Source organism: Tiliqua scincoides, chromosome 2 (assembly GCF_035046505.1).
Source record: "Tiliqua scincoides isolate rTilSci1 chromosome 2, rTilSci1.hap2, whole genome shotgun sequence".
In the NCBI taxonomy this organism is placed as follows: Eukaryota; Metazoa; Chordata; class Lepidosauria; order Squamata; family Scincidae; genus Tiliqua; species Tiliqua scincoides.
This window is the reverse complement of record NC_089822.1, coordinates 67331970-67357261: the sequence shown is the minus strand read 5'-3', so window position 1 is coordinate 67357261 and position 25292 is coordinate 67331970. Positions and strand designations below refer to the sequence as shown.

At 43.4% G+C, this 25292-nt stretch overlaps 1 protein-coding gene across 1 annotated transcript; it reads left to right on the top strand.

The window, feature by feature from the left end:
• Window positions 1–1247: 1247 nt before the first annotated feature.
• Window positions 1248–21703, top strand: PSAT1 (phosphoserine aminotransferase 1). Its single transcript, XM_066614595.1, has 9 exons — window positions 1248–1434; window positions 3787–3847; window positions 6860–6929; window positions 7726–7931; window positions 9652–9824; window positions 11070–11239; window positions 16641–16769; window positions 17537–17674; window positions 19046–21703. Exons 1-9 carry the CDS (start codon window positions 1276–1278, stop codon window positions 19155–19157), a joined length of 1218 nt encoding a protein of 405 aa, XP_066470692.1. The 5' UTR covers window positions 1248–1275; the 3' UTR covers window positions 19158–21703.
• Window positions 21704–25292: the final 3589 nt, after the last annotated feature.

Genomic DNA, 25292 nt, shown 5'->3' with positions numbered 1-25292 from the left:
AGTTTTATTTATTCATTCAGTTATGAAACTGAAGCAAAAGTAGAGCAGTTGAGAGTGAATGACCAGAAGGATACTCTCATTCTGAATAAAAATCAACCTGTTTCCAACTATCCCTCCCTTGCAATGCTCTGCGCTGGGATCCTGCTCAATGAGCCCTAACATCCATCACAGGGCCACCAAGAAAGCTGCAAACGCCAGCTGGGGTTGCTCAGTTCTGACAGTCCCTTCCCCTTTGGAAGAAAGTGCCCTCTGCAATGGCCCATATAGGAAATCTACTAGAACAGTGGTCTCCAAACCTTTTAGTACTGGGATCCACTGGAATCCACAACAGTCTGTTGGGCCCCACCTAGGCTTATGAGACTTGTAAATAAATAATTTTTCTAGATTTTGTTTAAGTAATAACCCCCCCCCCCCAAGAAGTTCAAGCTTTTATCTTCCTTTATTTACACATGCTTGCAAACTGCAGCAGCTGAGCTCTTTGCAGGACAATTAGTAGCTATCTGATTTTTGAACAGCCCCCAGGCTTGAGGCAATTAGTTACCTGATCTTTCCATCACCTATATTTTCGCTGGAGGCTCTACTGAGCCAGGTGACCAGCTACATAGTACCTATACCTTTAACCACTGTCTAGAAGAGGGAATTTTGGCAGGCGTGGCTTTTTAAACCCTTCTATGCTGCTACAATTCCCTCTTCTAGACAGTAGTTAAAGGTATAGCACTGGGTCCTCCACTGCATCTGGCCACCCTGTGCTCAGCTGCTGTGGGACCCACCAGTGGGTCCCTTCCCACAGTGTGGGAACCACTGTACTAGTGCTGCCCAGCCACCCTTTGCAACTTGGGGGCCTGACTTTGGCTGCCTCGGCTTGCCTGCCTGGGATTTCTGTAGAGGCTGGCATGAGACTGCAGCTGGCAAGGTCCTGCCTACCCCCACTCCAGGCAGAGGCCGCCTGGCACTCCCGCCTCCACGCCTGCGCTAGTCCCGGGGCGAGGGGAGGTGCGAACCCCTCCTCTGCCCTTCGGAGGAGAACAAGCACCGACACCTCCCCTGGCACCTGCAGCAGCCAAGGGGGAGTGGCCGAGGCGCCCAGCCTCCTGCCTCTCGAATGTTGCAATCGCCTGGCAGTCTGGCACCCGGGGATGGACGATCACGCTGCCGCCCCGTGGCCGTCGGGCCAATGCCTGAGCGCGCTGGCAGCCGCCGGCCAATGGAAGCGAGGCGGTGCCCCTGTGCCATGTGCGCGGAGCCAATGGAGAAGCCGCGCCCCCGAGTGCTGCGATGGTTCCGCGCGCCGCCGGGCTGGGGATATCTGGAGAGGCAGGGCCGGTGGCAGCCGCAGAGAGCGCACTGCAGGGAGGGCGAGCAGCGCTGCGGACCATGGACTCCAAGAAGCACGTGGCCAACTTCGGCGCAGGACCTGCGAAGCTGCCGCAGGCGGTGAGGGCTCTGGGGGTGGCAGGTGGGCACGTTTCTGCCAGGGGGTGACCTTGGCTGGGCTTGCAAAGCGCATCTCGCTTCTATGGGTTAGAGTCCAATCCCATGCCTGTCTACTCAGAAGTAAGTCCCTTTCTAGTCAATGGGGCTTACTCCCACGAAAGTGTGGATAGGATTGCAGCCTGATAGCCCAATCCTGTGCCTGTCTACTCAGAATTAAGCCCCATTATAGTCAATGGGGCTTACTCCCATAAAAGTGAGGATAGGATTGCAACCTTAGGCTTCAATCCTATCCTCACTTTCCTGGGAGTAAGCCCCGTTGACTCTAATGGGGCTTAATTCTGAGTAGACAGGCATAGGATTGGGCTCTGAGCCCCAACTTTCAGTATGTCTTACTCCCAAGAAAATCTGCGTAAAGTGCAGGCTGCAATCCATACTTTCCTGGGTGTAAGCCCCATTTAACACAACTTGAGTTACTTCTGAGTATAGACATGCATAGGCTGGTGCCCTAAGTGTGTATCATCTGCTGGGGCAGAGCGCATCCATCAGCTGTCATCGGTTGCTGTCATGGCATCTGCTGTCATGCTTTTTGGTCCCCCTTTACAGCTTGCTGTGGCTCATTTAAAGAAGGCTTCTTAAATGGAAATAAAAAGTATATAGTATAACCTGGATTCCTTTTATTTAAGGTTGTTATGAGAGAAGGGCAATAGTTGTGGTCCATTGGGCTCTGGAAGAAATGAGCTCTGAAAAGTCCAGGGCACATCCCACGCTTGTCCTTTGTCAACTAGAAGGGAGCTGCAGGTTTCATTGTTTTGCCAGTTGCACATCGTCTTACAAGGTGGCTCCTTATTTTTGCCGACTAGACAAGATTTGTGATGTGCTAGTACTAGCTTGCCTCTTTTTTGTGTGTGTCCTCAATTAAAAATATAATTTGCTTGATGTGCTGGTGTTCTCTTTCTTTCAAGCTGAAAAACCAGCACAACCACCTGCAATTTTTGCTCTGTACACCAGTTGTGTGTGCCCATAACACATTTTCTGTTATCTTTTTGGATGTTGAAAGTCACCTATTTTTAAAATCTCTTTTTAGGCTGAATTGCTTGCCTAGGTAGCCAGATCTGCAACTTGTGTAGAGCATTTGACTGGCGTTGCTCTCAAAGAAATGATTTTCCTGGCAAGAAGTGCTACTGAGCTAATCTCTGGACAGACTTAATTGTTGGATGGAGGTGTTTTGTAGCTTTAAGAAAAGTGCCCCTGCCCTTTTTATTTATCCCTGCAGCTTTGAAAAATCTTAGAGAAGTGCCCCCTCCCCTTATGCCCAGAGCTATGAAAAAGGAATTGGTTGCCTGATGTTTCCAGTTGGAAGGAGATCAACTGAATGCTTACATGTTTTGTTTGTGCATGCAGAGAGCTAGGATTTAAAGAATCCATTGTGTCTCAAAATTGAATGGAATCCTTTGTGAACATGTACTGTAGTACAGTACTGAAAGACAGAAGCTACAGTGTTTGTAGATATGCTCGTATTATTTGAGGTAGCTTCATGCTAACTGAAGGAATAGATGTTAAGTAACAGATGATAACAATGTACTGTACAGGCAATGGGCTCATTTATTCTGAAAGTTGCATCAGCAGCTGTCTCTATCCAATCACATGTGGGGAGGGGTTGGGCTCAGAATGGATCAAGGTTTCCAGCTTTCCACAAAAATGACATGCCTGAGCACTTCATAGTTTGAAGCACTGCTGTGCCGTTGATTTTGCTGAGTCCTGAGAAGCTATGTGGTTGCGGGTTAATGCTCTGCTAGAGTGCCACAGCTAACAACTTGATTTTAAATTTTCTTATGCCAATTTTCTGAAAACTTTGGGTTGCTATAATCTAGAAATGGAGCTTCAGAGTGAAATATCTGTGGATGATGAATGCAGTGACCATGCATGATGGGGCCAGTCAGGTCTACTTGTATCTGAAATGAGATAAATTTACAATGTATCCATAACTGTAGCCCTTTTCACAATTCTCCCACATGTTCAGTGAACAGCTCCCTTGGCAGACAGGTGTTTGACTGAAACAAGCTGTATGTGTAAAACGCTCCTTGATATACCACTATTCCAAATTGCACAGGGAAGTCCTCCCTCTGTACAGCTTTGTCCCTTTCAGGCAAATGCTGAAAGTGCAGTTGTTCAGGGCTGTGGCCAATGGGGCATTGATGTTGGAGGGACAAAGCTAGCAAGCACTCCCCACATACATGTTCACTAAACCTGTGCAAAAACTGTATACATGTGTGCATGCAGTGAGTATAGCATCTAAATGTAATATGATGTCACAGACACATGTACAATTTGTTGAATTAATTTATTTTGTAGGTATTGTTAGAAGCCCAGAAAGAATTGGTGGATTATAAAAACCTGGGTATTAGTGTTCTTGGTAAGTTACTTTTATTTTGGATTTATTTGTTTTAGCACTTTGAGCTTTTAAATTTTATTTAACATTTTAAAATGAATGAGCTGTGTATTTTGATTTAGACATTCCCAATCTCCCTCTCTCTGTAATATATTGTGCTTATTTTCATCCTTTGTCTAAAGAGCTCAGTGTAGCATTTGTAAGGTATTTTGCCATGTTTTCATATTCTGGTCAGGTGAAACAAATAAGAGTGTGATTGTGCCAAGGTCAACCAGAGATAGCTTTGTATCTGAGCAGGGATTTGAATCTGGAATTTCCTGATTCAAAAATGAGACAGCAGCCACTGTGCCACATTAACTCTTGCTCCCCCCCCCATCCTCTTGCTTCTTTGAAAAGAGAAGCCACTGGAATGGATTGAGAGACCTGCCAATTCTGCTGTTTCTACAGTGATGTGGTGAAAACTAGAATAGACTGAAAGAGAAATTTTTGGGTATGCAAAAGCTGGCATGGCATAGTGGTTAAGAGACTGAGCTGTGAATCAGGACTTTCCAGTCCAAAGCTTGCTTCTGCCAAGTCCTCACTTGGTGGTTTTAGTTAAGCTGCTCCCGCCCAGCCTCAGCTGCAGTATGGGGATAATAATACATACCTGAAGATACAATTGAGACACTTAGAGCACAATCCTCAGCTGGTGCAAGTCCCTTGCGCTGGCCCAGGAGCGTTGCAAATGTGCCATAAGGTGTGCTTGCACATTTAGGAGAGTTGGGAGCTGAGCTGGTGTGAGGATACCTGCTGGCCTGCAGAGACCACATCCAGCCTCTGTGCTGTGCGGACCCAGTTAGTTCATGCTGGCCAAGGGCGGCTGGTGCACAAGAACATAAGAACAGCCCCACTGGATCAGGCCATAGGCCCATCTAGTCCAGCTTCCTGTATCTCACAGCGGCCCACCAAATGCCCCAGGGAGCACACCAGATAACAAGAGACCTGCATCCTGGTGCCCTCCCTTGCATCTGACATAGCCCATTTCTAAAATGAGGAGGTTGCACACACACATCATAGCTTGTAACCCATAATGGATTTTTCCTCCAGAAACTTGTCCAATCCCCTTTTAAAGGCATCCAGGCCAGATGCCGTCACCACATCCTGCGGCAAGGAGTTCCACAGACCGACCACACGCTGAGTAAAGAAATATTTTCTTTTGTCTGTCCTAACTCTCCCAACACTCAATTTTAGTGGATGTCCCCTGGTTCTGGTGTTATGTGAGAGTGTAAAGAGCATCTCTCTATCCACTCTGTCCATCCCCTGCATAATTTTGTATGTCTCAATCATGTCCCTCCTCAGGCATCTCTTTTCTAGGCTGAAGAGGCCCAAACGCCGTAGCCTTTCCTCATAAGGAAGGTGCCCCAGCCCCGTAATAATCTTAGTCACTCTCTTTTGCACCTTTTCCATTTCCACTATGTCCTTTTTGAGATGTGGCAACCAGAACTGGAAACAATACTCCAGGTGTGGCCTTACCATCAATTTGTACAACGGCATTATAATATTAGCTGTTTTGTCCTCAATACCTTTTCTAATGATCCCAAGCATAGAATTGGCCTTCTTTACTGCCGCCACACATTGGGTCGACACTTTCATCAACCTGTCCGCTACCACCCCAAGATCTCTCTCCTGATCTGTCACAGACAGCTCAGAACCCATTAGCCTATATGTGAAGTTGTCAGGGAAAGTGGGGGAGGGTGTTTGGGGGCTAGGGGTGGAGGAGGGTGGGCTGGCTGGTGGGTGGATTGACCCCAGGAGAGGTATGGGACTGGCATCTAAGGCCAAATCCTAAACCCCCCCTCCTGAGCAACCCATCATTATACCAGGCTGCTTGGATCTGCACCAGTGATTTTGCTAATGCAGATCAAAGTAGCCACATTGTGGTGTTTGGTCATTACTCGGGGTAAGGGGCATAGGCTCCTTCTGCCTCCTGACTTGTGCTGGATATGGCACAAGCCAGCTGGCCTGCCTGTTCCAGCACAAGTTAGAACTGGGCTGCATGAATACTAAAAAGCACTACATATATGATGCTATTATTATTATTATCTGATTAATCGCATCCCACCTGATAGTGGCTGATGTTTTCTAAATATTGAGTCTTTTCCATGGACCTAGGATATCTAAAGATATTTCCGCAGAATATGTGCAGTTCCAAGTGGAGCTTTCTTTTGCCTGTTATTGTAACAGTTATTAACTTGGCCCAGCAATTTATAAAGGGTGCAGTTTAGAGTACTTTGAGTGCATGGACTACTACTCTATTAATTTTGGAGGACTTAGTTTTATATCCACAGATCTGCTGCCGCTATGTGCAGAGTATAATAATAATCATCATCATAATAATACAGGTATTTCTATACTGCCTTTCTTGGTCCTCAGATTTCTCCTCGGACTTTATTCAAGGCGGTTTACATAGGCAGGCTAATTAAATCCCAGTAGGGATTTTTACAATTTGAAAGAAGGTTCTATCTTTCAAGAAACCACAACATTCAGATGTTTCTTTCTGATCTGGTCGCAACATTCTGGCCTCCATTCTCCCACGCTCAGAGCAGATGGAATAACTCAGCTCAACTTGTCAGCTGCTTCAAGATTGCACGGTGCCGGGGGCCTTGAACTGGCGACCTGCGGATGTTATCTTCAGGCAAATGGAGGCTCTACCCTCTAGACCAGACCTCCTGCTGGTCTAGGACCTCCTCCAGTATAGGACAGCATGTGCTAAGATGTGGGGCAGGGCTGAAATTTGGGGAGCTGCAGTGAGGCCCAGCAGACTCTCCCCTCAGGAAAGAACTCCATTTTGCCATAGCAGGTCTACTGTTGGGTCCCCCATAGATTGCCTAAGCAAATTAATTCTGTATATCTGTTTGGTGTTTGTCACATGTCAAGTCTTCTAAAACTGCTAAACTATTCTTAAGGATATCTAAAGTAGTAAAAATTGGCCATTTTGGGAAGCCAAGATTATTTCCCTGGCATGCTTATATTGTCTCTTATTTATTTCTTCTTCAGAAATGAGCCACAGATCATCTGATTTTTCAAAAATCATCAAAGCAACAGAAAATGGCTTACGTGAACTCCTGTGAGTTATAACTTTTAACTTTAAATATAAAGTTATAACTTTCCTTTTCTTTGACGAAACTATTGTAATACAATTGTTTTCCTGGGAGTGAAACTGTGAGGGATTCTGAAAGATGTCTTCTTTATAGATATGGATGTGGGAACAAGAGCTGACTATATGTGTCACTAAATGTGACAGTATATACTTATGAAACTCATGAAAGTACTTTCATACTTATGAAAGTATAACTTTGCTGCATGTAGCCACTGTGCGGGATTTGAAACAACCGCAGAGTGGAAATAGAGGGGTATTTAACCCTTTACCCTTGAACTGTTCGCTGAAAATCTAGCTGAATGCATTGTTCTAGCTGAAAATCAGGTTTCCAGAAAATGTCATTTGCTAAAAACAAGTAAACAAATGCACAGTATATGAATTACAATATAACTAATGTTTGTTGCTAGATCAAAAGAAGGTCACATTGCTACAAGCTGCATTTGTGCACTAACTGTGGGTGGTGATGTGAATAGAGGTGGAAAACACAGGGAAATATTAATATAATGATATAATATTTTTATTATTTTATTCAAATATGATCCTGTGGCTTGTCCTCTCCCCTTCTTTATAACCATCCACAATTTTTTTTTTTAACTTTGAATGAACAAGAAGCATTTTGTCTTCTTGTATGCTTTTTCTAAAATTAGTTATTTTCCTTAGGCATTTTATATAAATAAAAATAACATAACCAATAGAGTGTTACAAATGAAATCTGTAATTGTTTAGATAAAATAAAAAGGAAATTTTCTTCTATTTTACCCAGAAATATACCAGCCAATTACAAAGTGCTCTTTCTTCAAGGAGGTGGATCTGGTCAATTTAGTGGTATCCCACTTAACCTTATTGGGTTAAAAGAAGCAAGGTGTGCTGATTATGTGGTTACTGGTGCATGGTCAGCTAAGGCAGCTAAGGAAGCAGAGAAATATGCCAAAGTGAACCTTGTTCATCCGAAACTCTCGAGTTACACAAGTAAGTTAACTTTAAGCTTTAGATTGGTGAAATCAATCTAGATCATATGAAAAAGTCTATGAATAATGTAAACAAGATATACATGGATGATATGCAGCAGAATTCATTGCTCATTTGAAAATCCTGAGGAAAAAATGTCTGAACTTGCATAATGTGGAAGTATATTTCAAGTATTGCAAAGAAGATTTGTTCTCCCAGCTTGTTATTTCTCTAGTAATTAGCATTTTGCTGTTATAATTTTGAGCACTGCATGTCCTATCTGGTTGCATGTTATAATTTGACAAGAAACCTTTGCTAGCAAGCTCTGTTTTTACTTTTGAATAGGGAAATTGGTTTTTATAAATCTTTATCTAGATATTTATACCCTGCTTTATGCCTCTGGAAAAACCCCCAAGGCAGCATACAACACTTTAAAATAATAATAGCATCAAAATGCAAGAAGTAATCCTCCAACCCAACTAAAGAGCGCGATAATGAAGAGCATGAAAAAACAATCTACAGGGTTGTGGTGGAACTAACTAAATGCTTGTCTAAACAAAATGGCAAAAAATTACAGCTGAGGGGGCCAAACAGGCCACCAGTGGAAGTCCTGGGGTTCATGATTAAAAATACTGTCACAAGCCCCCTATTTCCCCCCCCCCCCAATCAAACCTCAGAAAAAGGGGGAACATGAAGCAGGGCGGCAGAATAAATATTCAAGTCCCAGGCTGTTTTTATAAGCCTATCAGTGCTTCCTATGAGGAATTGAAGCAAGTAGCCTGTTGGATCTTCTAAAAATGGCAATGAAAAGACAATAGGCAAAATCATGAGGGGGCTCCATCTCAACAAGGCAGGGTTTAGATTTCTGAAGGAATCTTCTAGAATTTGTCAGAAAAACTTCAGATCTTTATCAGGGGTGGGGGGGGGTGTCAACTAGTGATGACTTCCAGGCTATATCATCTGCTATCTTGAGGAGGTACGCCCTCATATTGTAGCTCATATGTAACCTTTGATAGCAGAATCAATTTCAAATAATGATGGTGATGCTTTTATGAAGCTGGGCAGATCCTTATGTATTTTGTGCCTGTGAAATGTGGTTTCATGTATTACTGGAAAGTGCTGACAGAGAATGCATAAATGTCCCCTACTTCTGGCCAAGATTCCAAGAAAAAAAATGCACCTTCACACCTACAGTGATATGTGCAAGTCCCTGATCAATGTGGAGCTTGAAGCCTCTCACTGTGGATGAGATGTCTGTAGTAGAGATGGCCATGCTCTGCCGCAGGCATTTGCAAATGCTCTGTTGGTCTAGCATTTGTGGAAGTAATCCATGACATCAAAAGTGCTAACATTTGCAATGCCTAGTGACAGTTTGTGTAATATTGGATATATGTGAACGGTATTTAAAACAAGTGGGACTCTGAAACTAGCTTAAACAACTATTGCATTGCAGATGCTTAACTTCTGACTTACTTACTGATGGCTTGCTCACTTGCTTCAGGATGCCTAACTGGACAGATAGAGCTTTAATTCTTTTGATTTAACAGACTCTGTCACCTCTAGGAGCAAGTGTGGGTTTCTTTGTTTGTAAAAAAGCAATTTTCCTTCTGCTGCAACTTCTATGGCAGAGCCACAGAAGCATGTAGAATGGAATTGCTTCAAAGTGCCACACTGAATCAAACTGCTGAGTCTTCTGGTTGGGAAATAACCACTGCTTTTCTGTCTGTCATCTTATCTTCAGAAATCCCTGACCCCAGCACTTGGAACCTGAATCCAGATGCTTCCTATGTTTATTATTGTGCTAACGAGACTGTCCATGGTGTGGAATTTGACTTTGTACCTGATGTGGGAAAGAGTGTCTTAGTTTGCGATATGTCCTCAAACTTCCTGTCCAGGCCAGTGGATGTTTCGAAGGTAAAGTTCCAAAAGGGCAATTTTTGCAAGACAACTGAGGCCAATTCCTGAGATGTTTCTTCTAACACAAGAACATGATTCACAGCTATATCATTTCTGTTATTCTGGCCCAAAGGATCCTGTGAATTGTAGTTTGGTGAGAATTCTTGGTTAGAGAATTGTATACTAGAGAATTATATTTCCTATAACTCTATTATACATTGCTTTTTGTGTTCTGTTCCTTTTTTAAAAAATTTTTTGCCCCTTGTGTCTTGAGTCTCACTGTAGTGTAATGATTAGAGTGCTGGACTAAAATCAGTGACAAGGTGGGGATGGGATTGATAGGGGGGCCATTATGATCCTCCTCCAATCACTCTGTTGCTGTCTCCCACCTGCTTGACAGTCTGACCACTTCTATAAACCAGGGCTGGGTGGGTGGATATTGAGGCTGAAAAAGCATCTTCTGATCCCATCCTGCATGTTCTGAAGAAGTGGCCTGGGGGTGGAGGAGGAAGGAAGTGATGGTGGTAAAGGTGTGTGTTGGTGCACATGGTTTAAAAAAGGGGATTGGTGGAAAATTGAGCCTAGCTCCAGCCTTTGCTCAAATCCCCACTCAGTCATGAAGCTCATTGGCAGCCCAATACTATCCTGTGCTGGAATAGGCAGGCCAGCTGGCCTGCACTGTATCCAGCTCAGGGTAGGAGTTGGATCCAGCACAACTTGTAGTAAGGGGATTTATTTCCCCTTACAATGTGGTGCATGTCAGCCACCTCATTGGGGCTTCTTAGATGTGCCAGCTAAACTGGGCTTCTTGGAAGGTGGTTAGGATCTGGCCTAAGTGCCGGAGGCTGGTCCCACCCCCTTCCTGGACCCTTGTCAAAAGTACACACCCTGACCTTGGTATGTCATAGTAAGTGTGTTACATTTGTGACGTTTGTGTTGAGAAGCTAGTTCATGCTTTGCCCCACTGTTCACTAGCAGTGTAAATGCAGCACTTCCTGGCACAAGAATCATTACCCAGAGATAACAATTCATCCCTTGGCTAATAATTAATAGACTGTGGATTTTTTCAGAGGTTACGAACACAATCCTTCCTTGAGGCTTTGTTGATGCCTGTTATCTTTGGTCTTTTCTTAATTTATGTGCTCTTAGGTTCTGAAGAACTGGTGGTTTTCAGAGGTTTGGGCTACAGTACCCAAACAAGTCCATGTATTTAAACTCTACTTTATTCACCTCTTTCTGTCTACTCTCTCTTTTAATGTTAAGTTTGGTGTAATTATTGCTGGTGCCCAGAAGAATGCTGGCTGTGCTGGAGTTACGGCGGTTATAGTGCGTGAAGACTTAATCGGCTTTGCACTCAAAGAGTGCCCTATAGTGTTGGACTACAAAGTGCAAGCAGAGAATGGCTCATTATACAACACTCCTCCATGCTTCAGGTAATTTTGCCCAAATATAGTATCCCTCAGTTCCCTAATTAGTGGGATTTTTTCAGGGTTTTTTTTTACTTTGTATAAAGCTATTCCAGGGAATCATCATTTGTTTCTGATAGATCAGTGTGATGAAGAAAAACAAAGTCAAGATTGCTTTGTATGGGAGAGGCAGGGAGAGCTAAAGTGTAGTGGCTCAGAGACTGAGCTGTGAATATTCATCTCTGCCATGAACTCAATGGTTGGCCTTAGGCAAGCTACTCGGCCTCAGCCCTCTTGCTATAATGTGGGGTTAATAATACTTTCATCAGGTTTGTTGAATGACAACATCATGTGCATGCTCAAAAATTCAACACTCTACAGATGTACAAAGTACTATAGCAGTTGTGTTGGGTTCTTTGCATAGTCAAGAATTGACAGGATTACTTTGTGCTGCCTCAATCCTATCCAACACTGCTGCAGGGGGAACATTTGTTCTCTTACCCTGTGTAGCACCCCAGCCTGTTCAATGGGGCTACTTGGATCTGCTCTGGTGGAGAACCAAGTAGCCCCATGTAGAGCTTTCAAGGGGTCAGGGGTTAGGATGTGGCAGAGCCTTCTCTGGCATCCCCACCCCCCTCCTGGGCCTGAACCAAATTAGGCACTGGCCACACCTTCTGGGCAATCTACATCTCTTTCCTTTTGTCTTCTTGTAATGTCCAGCAGAGTGCAGTTTAAGCAGGTGCATTCACAGCTTTCCTTCCTTGTGGTACTGCTACCTGCAGAGGGGTGGTGATGTGAGGAAGTGCTTAATGTGACTGGCTTTGAGTTGACAGTGCTGAGAGACAAAGGGAAAGGATGTTGCTTGGCAGCGGTCACTGGCTTGACAAATGTCTAGCTTGGCCCTCCACTTTTGACCTGTGATGTGTGTGGTTCTGGTTCTCTTTTATGCCTTCTCTGTATTTGAGCACTTCTTCTGATAGCTAGGGCTGAAATTTTAATTTTAATCACTTTATTTATTTCTCACCCTTTTCCAAGAACCTTGGGGTAGATTGGGTAATTAAAAAAACAAAACAACTAAATGGAATAAAAAAATATTCCTGATTAATCAGGAGCCACATTTCTTTAAAAAAGTTATTTTTAGTGTTATAAAAAAGGTGACAAGAGGCATTGAGAGGCATTCCTCTTAAGAGGCATTATTTCTTCCTTCTCATTTAGAAATAAATGCCTTTTTTGAAATGATGCCCGCTGTGCCATATACAAGAATGTCTAAAAGCAAAGAATGGTTCTTGCTCTAGAATGATAGTTTCTTCCCATACATCAGTGGTTCTCAAACTCTCTGGGAGAGTTTGAGCCACTGTAAGTCCTTGTGGTGATTGGGGGGGGGGGAGACAGAGAAAAGCAGTGACATGATCCCCAGGATCACAATGCTAAGGGGATCAGATCCTCCTGGGGATGCGGGGATCTCTGCGCAAACGTCTTCAGGGTTAACCAGACTTCAGAAAGTGAAAGTGGAGTGATTGCGCCCCGCCTCCGCAAAACCGGAAGTGGAGCTCGATTGCTCCGCTTCCACTTTCTAAGCTTTGGGGAGTGCTGCAGGGGGTCGTGCAGGGCTCCCCGTGCCCCCAGGAGGCTGCTGCAGGGACTGGTAAGTAATGCCAATCCCTGTGTTCCCCTTAGCAACATGATCCTGGGGATTGCATCACTGCCTCCCCCTGCCCCCAGCCCTTAAGGGGGCAGAGTCCATGGCCCTCAGGCTGGGGCATCGCAATGCCGTAGTTTGATGAGGCCCTGCCATGCATGGAAATGTGTGTAATTTATAATATGATTCTAGCCTGGGTCAGTGCCGATCTCCCATGCTCTGCCCTGGAGATGGCTGTTGCAAATGTGCCAGAGGGCATGTCATGGCAGCCAGAGGGAAGGAGGCATTGGTTGGAGGAGTCTCAGGAGCTGTCACTGGTGAAGTGCGGGGAGGCATTCCAAGGCAGGGAGAGGGCAGGAGCAAAACTGGGAAGGAAGAGAGCAAGGAAGATGGTGGTTTAGGCCTGGGAGAGGGCCGGGGACAATGAAGGTGTCCTCCGTCGGATCCTAACCCCTTTCCCATGCCTGAAAGCCCTACATGGGGCTTCTTGTTAGTGTGCCAGCATTTGAGCTGGTCCAGATCTGAGTAGCCCCATTGGGCAGACTGGAGCTCAACAGGAGGTAAGGGAAATAATGTTCCCTTAACTCAAGGAGACCTATGGCTGCCTCCCTGCCCCGCGGGATACAGGGTGCTGCTGTGCCGCAGCACAGGCAGCTCTGTTAGGATTGGGCTGCCAGTAAGCTGAAACTTATACAAATTGAATGAGATTTCTTTAATTGGGAGGCAACCCTCTTTATAATCCTAATCAGGAGGAAAATTCTTCAGCATGAGAAATTCATTTAGAATCTACAAATATTACTTGGGGCAATTACATTGTTTTATTAAACTAAAAAAAATTTAGCCTTTATTATAAGGGAAACAAAAAAATATTAGATGGGACAACTGCAGTCCTCAAAGTTTATTTGGCAAGGAATTGTGCATCTGCGTACGTACACGTACTTGTGACCCATACTGAAGGACATTCTGCACTACTTAGTTGTAATATTAACCTGTAAATTGGCAAGATTGGCACACAGCCTTTGGTGTGCTTTCAGCATGCTACTTCTGTGTTGCAAGAAATTGGCGAAGCTTCATTTTCTTTTTTTCCCCCGATCCTGCTTCTCTTTCTCTTCTGTGCTGGCATGAGCTGGCTGGAAACCTGAACTGAATGTCCATGAGTTGCTGTACTGAAGGGCTGAATCAAATTAGTGCAAATGCTGATCATTCTAACCTCCTGCCAAAAGGAGCCCTAGCTTCCTGGCATTCATCTTGGATGAGATCAATTGGGGTGTGTGTGTGTGTGTGAGAGAGAGAGAGAGTGTGTATGTGTGTTATGGAAGAAATCTCATTTCCTAACAATGTGGATTTGTCTAATTTTAAATTTGTGACTGAGCCTGTTTTTCTTTGAGGGGGGTGGGTGCCATGAAAAACTCTTGTGTTTTAAAGTGGGTCACTGAGTACCCCACACTCAAGATGATGATGATTATAATGTAAAAAAATTAAATGTAAAAGTGTTAAGTACAGAGTCCTACTAGGTGTATTGAAGACAGATTCCTAAGGTCATGGTTATGAAACATTCTCTTACCAACTCTAATGGAGGAGTTGGTGAAAGCAAACCTACTGGAATGGTACCATTGAAAAGGAAAACAGAGCCCTTGCAGATAATTGTTAAGCAAAGTGGCATTCTTGGGAAATGCTTTTGTGCCATCAAGAAAAATGGCAAAGACAAAGTGAACTGGGAGTGACAGCTTGATTTCATTCAAGCTGTCCTTGAACTGTTGGTGCCTGGCTGGGTCTGTGTTAACAACTGGGTCTGTGTTCTGGGTCTGTGTTAACAACTGCTTTGAAATGCATGCTTGTGTAATTGAAAAGTGGCATCTGCAAAGAAAAGCAATTGGGTGAAAAGTTAAGTTCAAATGCAAGTTAGTTTAATTAGAAGTGGGTTTGTGGTGAAAATGTTAATGCCCATGTAAAAGAGACCAATGCTGGCAATATTTTTGGCAAGTTTAAATTTTTTTTTTCCATTCAAAGAGCTGTTCCCAAGCAAGAATTGTTATTGGCTTTATAGAGAATAATTTCTGCAAACACAACACAGTGTGCAAACTGAAGAAGCTTGATAATGAGTGTTTAGCCATAATTTAAATCTACATTATCCATCCTTCTCTGGAATGTCATGTTTCCTAAAACTGTGATCACCAGAAACAAACCTGAATCCATAAATCTTTAAATTTGAATAGGAAGTTACCTTGCTTTAGCTGAGAAGTTTCTCTTGCAGCAGAAAGAAATGCTTTGCATTTTTGCATGTGGCTTGACTTGCTTGAGCCATCTAGAACTGTAGTGGCAGTAGTGGACTTGCACCAGGGAGATCTAGATTCAAATCCCTGCTAATCCATATAACTTGCTGACTGACTTTGGGCTAGTCACACTCACTCAGTACATCCTACTTCACAGGGTTGTTGTGAGGATAAAGGAGGGGGATGAGCCATGTACACCGTCCTGAGCTGCTTGGGGAAGGGTGGTGTATAATTGTGGAAATATTTCCTAGTGTAGTGTAGCATGGCAGCTAAGAACCTGAGCTGTAAGCTGGGAAATCACTTTGAAATACAAGTGGGACCTTGGTACCCACAGGGGATCTGTTCTTGGACTCCTGGTGGATACTGAAAACCGAGGATAAGCAAATCCGCAGTTTTGGGCCTTAAAACCTTTGCAGGTGACTGGAGGGCTTTCTGAAGCCTGCAGAGGCTGCCTGCATTCATCTGCAGCCTCTGTGGGCTTCAGAATGCCTCCTCAGGGCAAAAAAATACTGCAGGTCCAGCCTACTTATACATGGATTTTTTATACACGGATTTGACTCAACACAAATGGCCCCTGCAAATGAGAAGAAATGTGCTGATCCCTGGAGAAGGGGAAAATGCGTCCCTTTAAAATCAGTTTTAAAAACTGAACAGTCCTTTAACAATAGCCTCCTTAATGAGAGAGAGAGAGGGCAGCTGACTGACAATCCATCAATCTTCTCTCTCCAGTGGACCCCTCCCTTCCCCCTGAGCTGAAAGAAAGATGATCGCTTTGCATTGGTGAAGGGAGGGGCTGAGTAAGCACTTGGAGGAGGACTGATTGATGAATTGTCTTCTTAATGACTCTTATCTGACATCACAAAGGTCAGCAAGGCTGTTTTTAAATCACCAGAGCAATGAAACTTTGTTTTTTAAATTCATTTGTTATAGTGCATTTTTTGCCATCCACATGTGTGCTTGGAACAGAACCCACGCAACTAATTAGTCTCAACCTGTACTTCTGATTTTCAGAGGAAAACCAGAAGTGACCTTTTTAGCCTTTAAAAGGCATTCCAAGGGCTGGGGAAACACAGTTCTGGTCACCTTGGGAGGGTTCAGGTTGGGCCAAGTCTCACTCAGTGCAGGTCCAGGGGACCCGCGTTGAGCCAGATCCACAGACAGAAAATCCACAGATGAGTAGGCTCAACCTGTAGCATCCTATAGCACTCTATGGCATACTGTGATTGAGGTAGGTTGCCAGTACAGTCTTAACTGTGTTTACTCAGAAGTAAGTCCCACTATGTTCAATGGGGTTTACTCTCAAATAAACATGTACAGAACTGAATGCTTTTTTCTTGTTTGCAAGATGTTGAGCACTCTCTTTTGGAAATAGATGGCTTTCTTTCTTCCAAGGTTCTGTATCAGTTTTTCCTATATAATGCATACTAAACTAAGGCTTGTTGTGGTGTTGTTGAGACTTGTTCAGAATTAATGAATGTAGTTTATAAGTAATTGGTGTATTCTCTTTTGATTCCAGTATCTATATCATGGGTTTGGTTCTGGAGTGGATAAAAAAAAATGGAGGAGTTGCAGCCATGGATAAACTTAGCCAAATCAAATCACAAATGGTTTATGACATTATTGACAAATCCAATGGATTCTATGAGTAAGTTAATGTAACTTAATTTTATTATATGACTTATAGTAAAACATGAATCGCTGCCTACACCATACCTACACACACATTTCAAAAAGAGGTGGAACTAAACACAGTTGTTGCTGATACTTTTTCAGATGATAGAATAGTGGGGGGCTAGCAAGGAAGTCAGTGATCCCAAGTGCAGCCGTAGAGCCCAATCCTAAGGACCTAATGCCAGGCCAGCATCCGTGCTAGCGGGCATGGACTGCTGAGCCATGGTGAGGAAAGCGGGGGTGGGGGGGAGGCGGGGAGGAGGCGTCCTGGGAAGGGGGGCGGAGGGCGGGGAGGAGAACGGGAAGGAGGTGTGAGGGGGAGACGGGAGGCTGGGAGAGGGCCGGCGGGAGGCACGCCGGGGGGGGAGGGAGGGAGGCTGGACTATGTATTCCTGCATGTCTGTGTGGGGCTCGCCACCCAACACGAATGCTCTTCCCTGTGAATCGAGTATTGAATCTATTGCAGGGCTACTTCGATGCTGTTGCAGCCACGTGCCACGGGAGCTCAGGATTGGGCTGTTAGATCGCTCTTTGATAAACGTGTAAGGAGGAATGTGACTCTGTAGTAATTGGAAAGGCAAGTTTAGTTGAAGCCTATCATGTGTGGGCTTGTAGAAATCTTATTATAGTTTTTGTCTGCTGAAGTACAGTGATAGAATAGGGTAATAAAGAGTATTATTGAATTTTATAATATCGATAAGCAAATAGCTGCAATAAACCATACTTTTGTGACATTTTCAGATGTCCTGTGGAAAGAAAGAACAGAAGCAGAATGAATGTTCCCTTCCGGATTGGCAGTATTAAGGGAGATGAGGCCCTGGAAAAGAAATTCCTTGATAAAGCTGTAGAACAGAACATGCTGTCCCTGAAAGGGCATCGGTAAGAGTGAAACCTCTGAACTGTCTTTTGTTCTTTCCTAGACTGATCCCTGCCAGTTAGAGATTATGTAGTCTAGACTGTCTAGCACCAGAGTTGGGACATGATTGAGACATCTAAAATGATGTATAAGATGGATAGAGGGATAGTTCTTTTTCCTTTTGCACAACATCAGAACCAGGGGATAGCCATTAAAATTGACAGATAGGGGAGTTAGAACAGACAAAAGAAAAGATTTCTTCACCCAGCACATAATTAATATGAGGAACTCCTTGTCAGAAGATATTATGGTACATGACCTAGATGCCTTTAAAAAGGTATTGGTTTATGGAGGAAAAGTCCATCACAGTTTACATGATGACTGTTATGCAACCTCTAGATTTTAGAGTTAGTTTGTCTCTGAATGCCAGATGCAAAGGAGTGGCAACAAGATGCAGGGATCTTGTTGTCTTGTGTGTTCCCAGAGACATCTGGTGGGCCACTGTGAGATACAGGAAGCTGGACTGGATGGCCCTTGGCGATTCAGCAGGGCTCTTCTTATGTAGTTGTGTAGCTATCAGATGTGAATTCCTGCTGAATTCACAGAAGATAAACAAGGCTGATTTTTTTTTTTTTAAGTGAAGATGACCATTTTTGGACTGGTCAAATGGGACTAGCCAATGAGTATTCATTGTGTGGTCAGATGACCCTTTCCGAGTGAAGGCAATATTTCCTGAATGGGCAGACACTTATGCAAAATCTCTCCCACACCTTTTGCAGCACCTTTTTGCTTGTCCGGAACCTTTCACATTTATTGCCAGAAGGGATATATCCCTCATTACTGCTGCAAATGTTTCAGTTTAGCTACCTTATTATACATGCCTATAATAATTCTGGTAATTTTTTCAGCTCTGAGAAAAGATGATACTTAATCTTCTTGCACTTGCCACTTTTGTGTTGGTCTTGAAGACCTTAGGATATCAGAACTGCTGTCCTGTTCGGGTTTAGTAACTTGCCAAACTGGGGTTGAAATATAGCAGATTCATCATAAGTGCTTCTCTTGTCTAGCAGTGACTGATCCTTTCATGTTTTCTTTTGCTTGCACTCACATTTTCTCACTCATGCACTGAAGTGTTGTTCTTTCTCTTTGTGCTCTTGGAAGCTTCCCCAGGAGACTGTCTTTCAGCTGTATGCACACAGATAACTAAAAATGCTGTTGTTTTTAGAAATGAAGTGTTCTCCCATTGCAGATGAACATTCCTTCTGTTTGCAGAAATAGAAGACCTGGATGGGAAAGCTTATACAATGCACTTGTGAGACCCTCCAGTCAATGTACTGGGGTTTAAAAAACAAAAATGAAATGAAAACACTTAACAGTTTCCCCTTGCATTTCAGATCTGTAGGAGGAATCCGTGCATCTTTATATAATGCTGTGACTATAGAAGATGTTGAGAAGTTGGCAGCATTCATGAGAAGCTTCATGAAGATGCATCAATCACAAAATTAAGAACTGAGTATCACATTGCACCTCGGAAATTGGAAAAATCGGAAGCGGATAGAAATACTTTCTATAAAACGGTCAAAACTGGGGTTTAAAAAACTGTTGTCAGACTTTTAAAACAAAATAATTCGTGTGGCTCTTGATGAACAGCTCATTGTTCAAAGCCATCTCAGTTGAAGTGATTGCTCCAGAATTTTAGGAATTGATGGCAATGCATCACAATACTTTTTGTGTATTTTTAGAAGGGATGGGGGTTGTTTAGTGAGCCCGAAAATATCTGATAATCTTTGAGATTTCAAAGCGAATAACAGCACCTGTAATGTACTTGTAAAGTACAATGTATGTTTAAGAGGTTGGTATTGCATATATAAGATGACCCTCTGAAATATTTGATACAGCTGTAAGTGATCTCACGAACAATCCGACTTTATATAAAAACATTCCCAAGTGCTTCTTGTTACTACAATTCCTACAAGTAATCACTTTTGAACTGAACTAAATTTTAAAACTTGAGTAGTGCCACGTCCTTAGTAGAGTAAGCAGGGTTAAATTAGTGCCATGTACTACCAACATGAAGCTAACTTGGGAACAGCACTTCTTATGTGTGTGATAATTCAAAGTACACATCTCTAATGGTCCCTAGGCAAACTAATGCTAATCATTCTTTGCTGACCTTAGGCATTATTCTGGCACACACTTTGGGAAGCAGGATACTTGCTGATATAAGTTTTATTATCTTCCATTGTAGTTACTGAACTATGTAAAGGTGCAGGTCTTTCTTTTTGTTAACATGTTGAACTACTTCTGACCTGCAATATTTGACCCTTGTCCATTTTCAGTATTACAGCACAGAAGGCAAGATAATTGTTCCTGTTCCTTCTGAAGTCCATATCACCTTCATGTTTATAAGACTTTCTCAGACACTGCATAACTTTCCATTTATAAACTTTTTTGTCAGGATCACATAATACATTTTGTGCCTCCCCAGCCAAAACACTCATAGCTAAATAAATAGGCCCTTGCATGTTCTCCATACATGATTCAGTTTTGTACAGGTGGGCCCCCATATCTGCAGATCCAGCACCTGCAGATTCAGTTATCCGTAGATCTGGGAGCCCCCTTCCATGCACCCATTAACATTATTTAAATGCTTACCCCAGTGCAAATGTTTTCTCCTTTACAGCAAAGGTGCCCAAATCCCAGCCCTGGGGCCACTTGTGGCCCTCCAGGACTCCCAATGCAGCCCTCAGGGAGTCCCCAGTCTCCAATGAGCCTCTGGCCCTCCGGAGACTTGCTGGAGCCTGCACTGGCCCGACGCAACTGCTCTCAGTGTGAGGGCAACTGTTTGACCTCTCATGTGAGCTGTGGGATGAGGGCTCCCTCCACTGCTTGTTGTTTCACATCTGTGATGCAATAGCGGCAGCAAAGGAAAGGCCAGCCTTGCTTTATGGAAGACCTTTTATAGGCCTTGAGCTATTGCAAGACCTTCATTCATATAAGTTCATTTTTAATATATTCATTTATGTAAACTTATGTAAATTTATTCAAATTTTAAATGTAGATTCTTTTCCCTAGCCCCCAACACAGTGTCAGAGAGAAGATGTGGCCCTCCTGCCAAAAGTTTTGGACATCCCTGCTTTACGGGGCCATTATAAGCATGCAAACTTATAGCGACATGCAGGCTGCCTCTTGGCATCCTGAATGGGCTGCTCGAATTTGCGCTAGCTAAAAAGCTGGTGCAGATTCAAGTAGCCCCATAGGGCAGACTGGGGTGTAACACATGGTAAGGGGAAAATATCCCCTTACCCTAAGGTGACCTCCAGTCTGCTCCTGTGCACTGGATACTACGCAGGTCACCGAGGCCTGGTTGTACAAGCAAAGGTTAGGATTGTGCCCTTAATCTCCTACCTGCCCAATTTGGATTTTTTGGGGGGGAAAGATAATAAAGCTCATTCCAAACTATTGATTTCACCAAGTCTGCAGTGTTTTAACTGAATTAACCCACCAGGCCTGTAGTAGCTTACCCTTATCCCAAGGAAGCCTCCTCAGGCCAAAACTCCCCCACGGGACTCAACAGATGCTGTGCTAGCATTGCTGTGGGCTGTTAGTAATATTAAAATTACAGTTCTTCAGTTCCTGGTGGTATGTGCCTAAAGCCATTGTGCCTACAGTGCTATGAAAGAAGAAGCGCTATGGAATAAGTAGTTTTATCTACATAGGGCCCAATCCTATCCAACTTTCCAGCACTGGTGCAGCCATACCAATGGGTCATGCACTGCATCCTGCTGTGGGGGGCCAGTCATAGAGACTTCCTCAAAGTAAGGGAATGCTTGTTCCCTTGCCTTGATGCTGCACTGTCGCTGCATTGGTGCTGGAAAGTTGGATAGAAATGGGCAATTCTATGCACATTTTCCTGGGAATAAGCACTATGGAATACAGTGGGACTTACTTTTGAGTACTCATGCATAGGATTTTGCCCTCAGTTTAGAGTAACCATATCTCACTTTCTGTTACATCATGGATTGAAAAAATAAAGTCTAACACTAAAATTGGCCAGTCTGATTTTATCTGACTTTTGAAAGCTTAAATATGATGGAAAATTACACTTCATGAGAATTTTGAAGACATTCCTTATTTTCTAGAAGGTATCTTATGTTGAGATGAGATAACAAGGATCAATAGTCTACAGTTTCACATTTAAGAACATAAGAAGAACCCTACTGGATCAGGCCAAAGCCCATCTAGTTCAGCTTCCTCTATCACACAGTGGCCCACCAGAAGCCTCAGGGAGCACACAAGAGACCTGCGTCCTGATGTAGTCTACTTCTGAAATTAGAAGGTTGCACATATCCATCTTGGCTTGTAAACTGTGATGGACTTATCCTCCAGAAATTTGTCCAATCCCTTTTTAAAGGCAATCAGGCCAGATGCCATCACCACATCATGTGGCAAGGAGTTACACAGACTAATTACATGCTGTGTTTTTGCTGACCCAACCTGTCAGCTAGTGGGCATAATGGTGGGCAGTCCAATCCTATGTAACCTGCGCAGCAATGCACTGGGACCCAGTGTGGCTCTGCTGTATCCTGTGGGGGAGTTTTAGCATGTTGAGGCCTCCTTGGAGTAAAGGAACATTTGTTCCCTTGCCTTGAAGTAAGCTCCAGCAGCTGCCATGGGTCAATTCAAACATGCATCTGCTAAGACTCGGGAGTGTCCCCTTACCCTGAGGAGACCTCTAGTCTGCAAAATTTCCCCACAGGATGCAGCAGAACCCATGCCAGCATCTCTGCATTGGCTTAGGGGAATTTAGGTAGGATTGGGCTGCCCAAGATGTAATTCTACAGTAATTCCTACGGCACTACATGAGACTTCATGGACTTTATTTTGCATGACCAAAGAATGTATCCATTTATCTGAAACTGGGTTTGCTCAGTGTTGGCATGAAATTAAAAGTTTCTTTTTAAATTGAAAACAAAGTTATAGAGAGAGGAATGACAGCATGGATCATTAATGTTCTGAGCCAGTGTGAACCTTATTGAAATTAAATTAAATCCAAAGGGTGAATTTAATATTGTCTTAGATGACTGAATATCATAAACAAATAAGGTTTCTTATTTTGCCTTTCCAAATTGGAGTCAATGCTAGAAGTAACCAGGAATAACTATTAAAGGTGACAAGAATATTTTGATAGATTAGTTTCTGTCAAATTAAGGTGAAACATTATTAGGCTTGGCATTATATCAGCATATGATTAATGTTTGTTATATTACACTCTTGGAACTGAAAATAAAATGTAGGAGAACCTCTTCACATTTGATAAGAATGTGCATAATTAAAAAGTGAAATGTTACTTGGTTTCATATGAAATCAATCACTTTAATAGGAAAGGATCCCTTATTTCTGTTGATAATTGGGCTCTTGATAATTTTAAATCAGGATTTGTGACAGTTGGTGATAAATTGGCTCCTTTTAGGCTAAAGGAAGCTCAAAAGTTATAATTACCCATGGATTACTCCTGGATAGCTAGAAGAGCTTGATCAAAGAGATGGAAGACAGAGAGAAAAGCTGTTTAGTACATGAAGATTTATTGGATTTTAAAGCAGCTGAAGAATAAGTGTGTATTGAAAGCAAAAACAAAAGCTTATGCAACCTTTGAAATGCCAGGGAAAATGGATCATCTAAATGCAAAGCAAAAAGGGAAGGAAATGAGTATTTTAGTAAATGAATTAAGCTGCACCACATTTGAACTGAAGAAATTATGTGTCAGGGATTTAAGGATGCAAAACTATTGTAGCAGAAATTGCTACTAAGATGATTAGAAACCATAGTTTGTCCAAATATAATAAATCTTAGCATTCCTTTAATCTCTCCTCTGCTTTATTTCTGAGGCTTAGGTTATGCATAGAGCTGGAATACTTAAAGTGTGCAAATACTCATTTGTGTGGGTGGAGACTAGCTCTGAGTAGAACATTGAAGGACAAAGGTCACCAGGAGTTTGACAGTCGCTATGGGTGTAAGTCAAACCAGTCTTTTAGGAAAGTTCTGCTGAGGTGTTTCAGCTGGGTAAAAAACACACACAGCAAAGATAACCATTATCTCTAGGAATAAAGGGAAGTAGGAATAAAGGTAAGTAGGCACAGACAAATCAAAGATAATGTGTGCTCTTAGATATCCTTAGATGTTAAAGAGAATGTATTATGCATTAAATAAAGGTAGTTACATAATAACTTGTTTTATAAAGAAAATATGTGAACGATTCTCATAGCTTAATTCCTGGAACATCATGGTCCCCACAAGGCACAAACAAGCCATAGAGTTCTTTATTCGTTCAAGAGCCCAGCTGTACACGATGGTGACAGAAGTGTACGTGCCCCCATCCCCTCCTAGTCAGCATTTGGCCCTTATCTCTCCTTCCCATCTTTATGGTAGCATGGACTCTCCCTAGGAGAGGCACTTTCAACCAGGTGTATAGTGCTATGGGAAGATTAGGAAGCTGCTTCATCTCACAGCTGGTCTCACATAACTTCATATGCTATGAATGGATACTATGTCCTCCTGTGCACTTTAAAGAAACCCTGGTATAGTTCTCAATATCATACATAGTGTCTCTGTTGCGTTAATTTGAAATAAAAGATAATCTGATTGGAATAGGAGATGATGGCTATTTTGTGTACAGTAGTAGTTGGCAACCTTCAGTCTCGAGAGACTATGGTATCACGCTCTGAATGGTGGTTCTGGAACAGCATCTAGTATGGCTGAAAAGGCTGATTCGGGAGTGACAATCCCTTCCACACCGGGAGCAAGTGCAGTCTGTCCCTGGTCTGTCTCCTTGGCTATGGGCCTTCCTTCTTTGCCTCAGTCTGTTGGCCAAGTGTCTCTTCAAACTGGGAAAGGCCATGCTGCACAACCTGTCTCCAAGCGCCAAGGTTTCCCACCTGTTGAGGTCCATTCCTAAGGCCTTCAGATCCCTTTGTGTACAAGGAAGTAAGTATGCATGTGTCCCTTTCATGGCTTTTTGGGAGCAGTGAGTCATCCATCAGCAGCTGTTTTGGGAGCACTGCCACATGAGGTGGCTGCACTCCCAGACCACAGACAGAACTGCTTACATCTGCCGGAGCAGGTAAAGCAGCTGCAGGGGAATGGAGGGGGCAAAATTGGACAGGGAGAGGGATGTAATGAGGTGTGAGGCTGTGAGAGCAGGTGGATCTAGTGGCAATTGTGAGTGCTGGATCCTATCCCCCATTTCTACAGACTCCCCTTTTCTCTACTCAGACGCATGTTAGCAAAATAACTAGTGTGGATTTGAGGAGACCTACTGCAGAGTGGGAGGCTTATGCAGCGGTAGGGGGATTTAAATCACCATTCTTGAAGCTTCCCAATCTGCTCCACCCCACTGAATACAGCACACCTGTTTTTGGTGTGGCTGGCTGAACCAGCAGGATAGGGGGTGAGGATAGGATTGAGCTGTTGGTCATCCTCATCTATCTCACCTCTGGACTCTCTGGACCCTACAGATCTCACAAAGCAAATGAACTAGACCAGAAAGAGAACAAGAAGCAGTGTGATTCCTTTAACACAGAGTCAATGCTGCAAGAGGGTCCCAAAGGGGGAGATAAATGCCCCTGGCATAACTTGCCCAAA

What these genes read in the sequence shown, in the direction of transcription:
- PSAT1 (XM_066614595.1), top strand. Translation starts at nt 1,276, where the DNA reads ATGGTTCCGCGCGCCGCCGGGCTGGGGATATCTGGAGAGGCAGGGCCG. An exon ending in AATGGCTTACGTGAACTCCT is followed by an intron (nt 6,930 to 7,725) that starts GTGAGTTATAAC and finishes TATTTTACCCAG; the next exon opens with AAATATACCAGCCAATTACA. An exon ending in GGCCAGTGGATGTTTCGAAG is followed by an intron (nt 9,825 to 11,069) that starts GTAAAGTTCCAA and finishes TTTAATGTTAAG; the next exon opens with TTTGGTGTAATTATTGCTGG.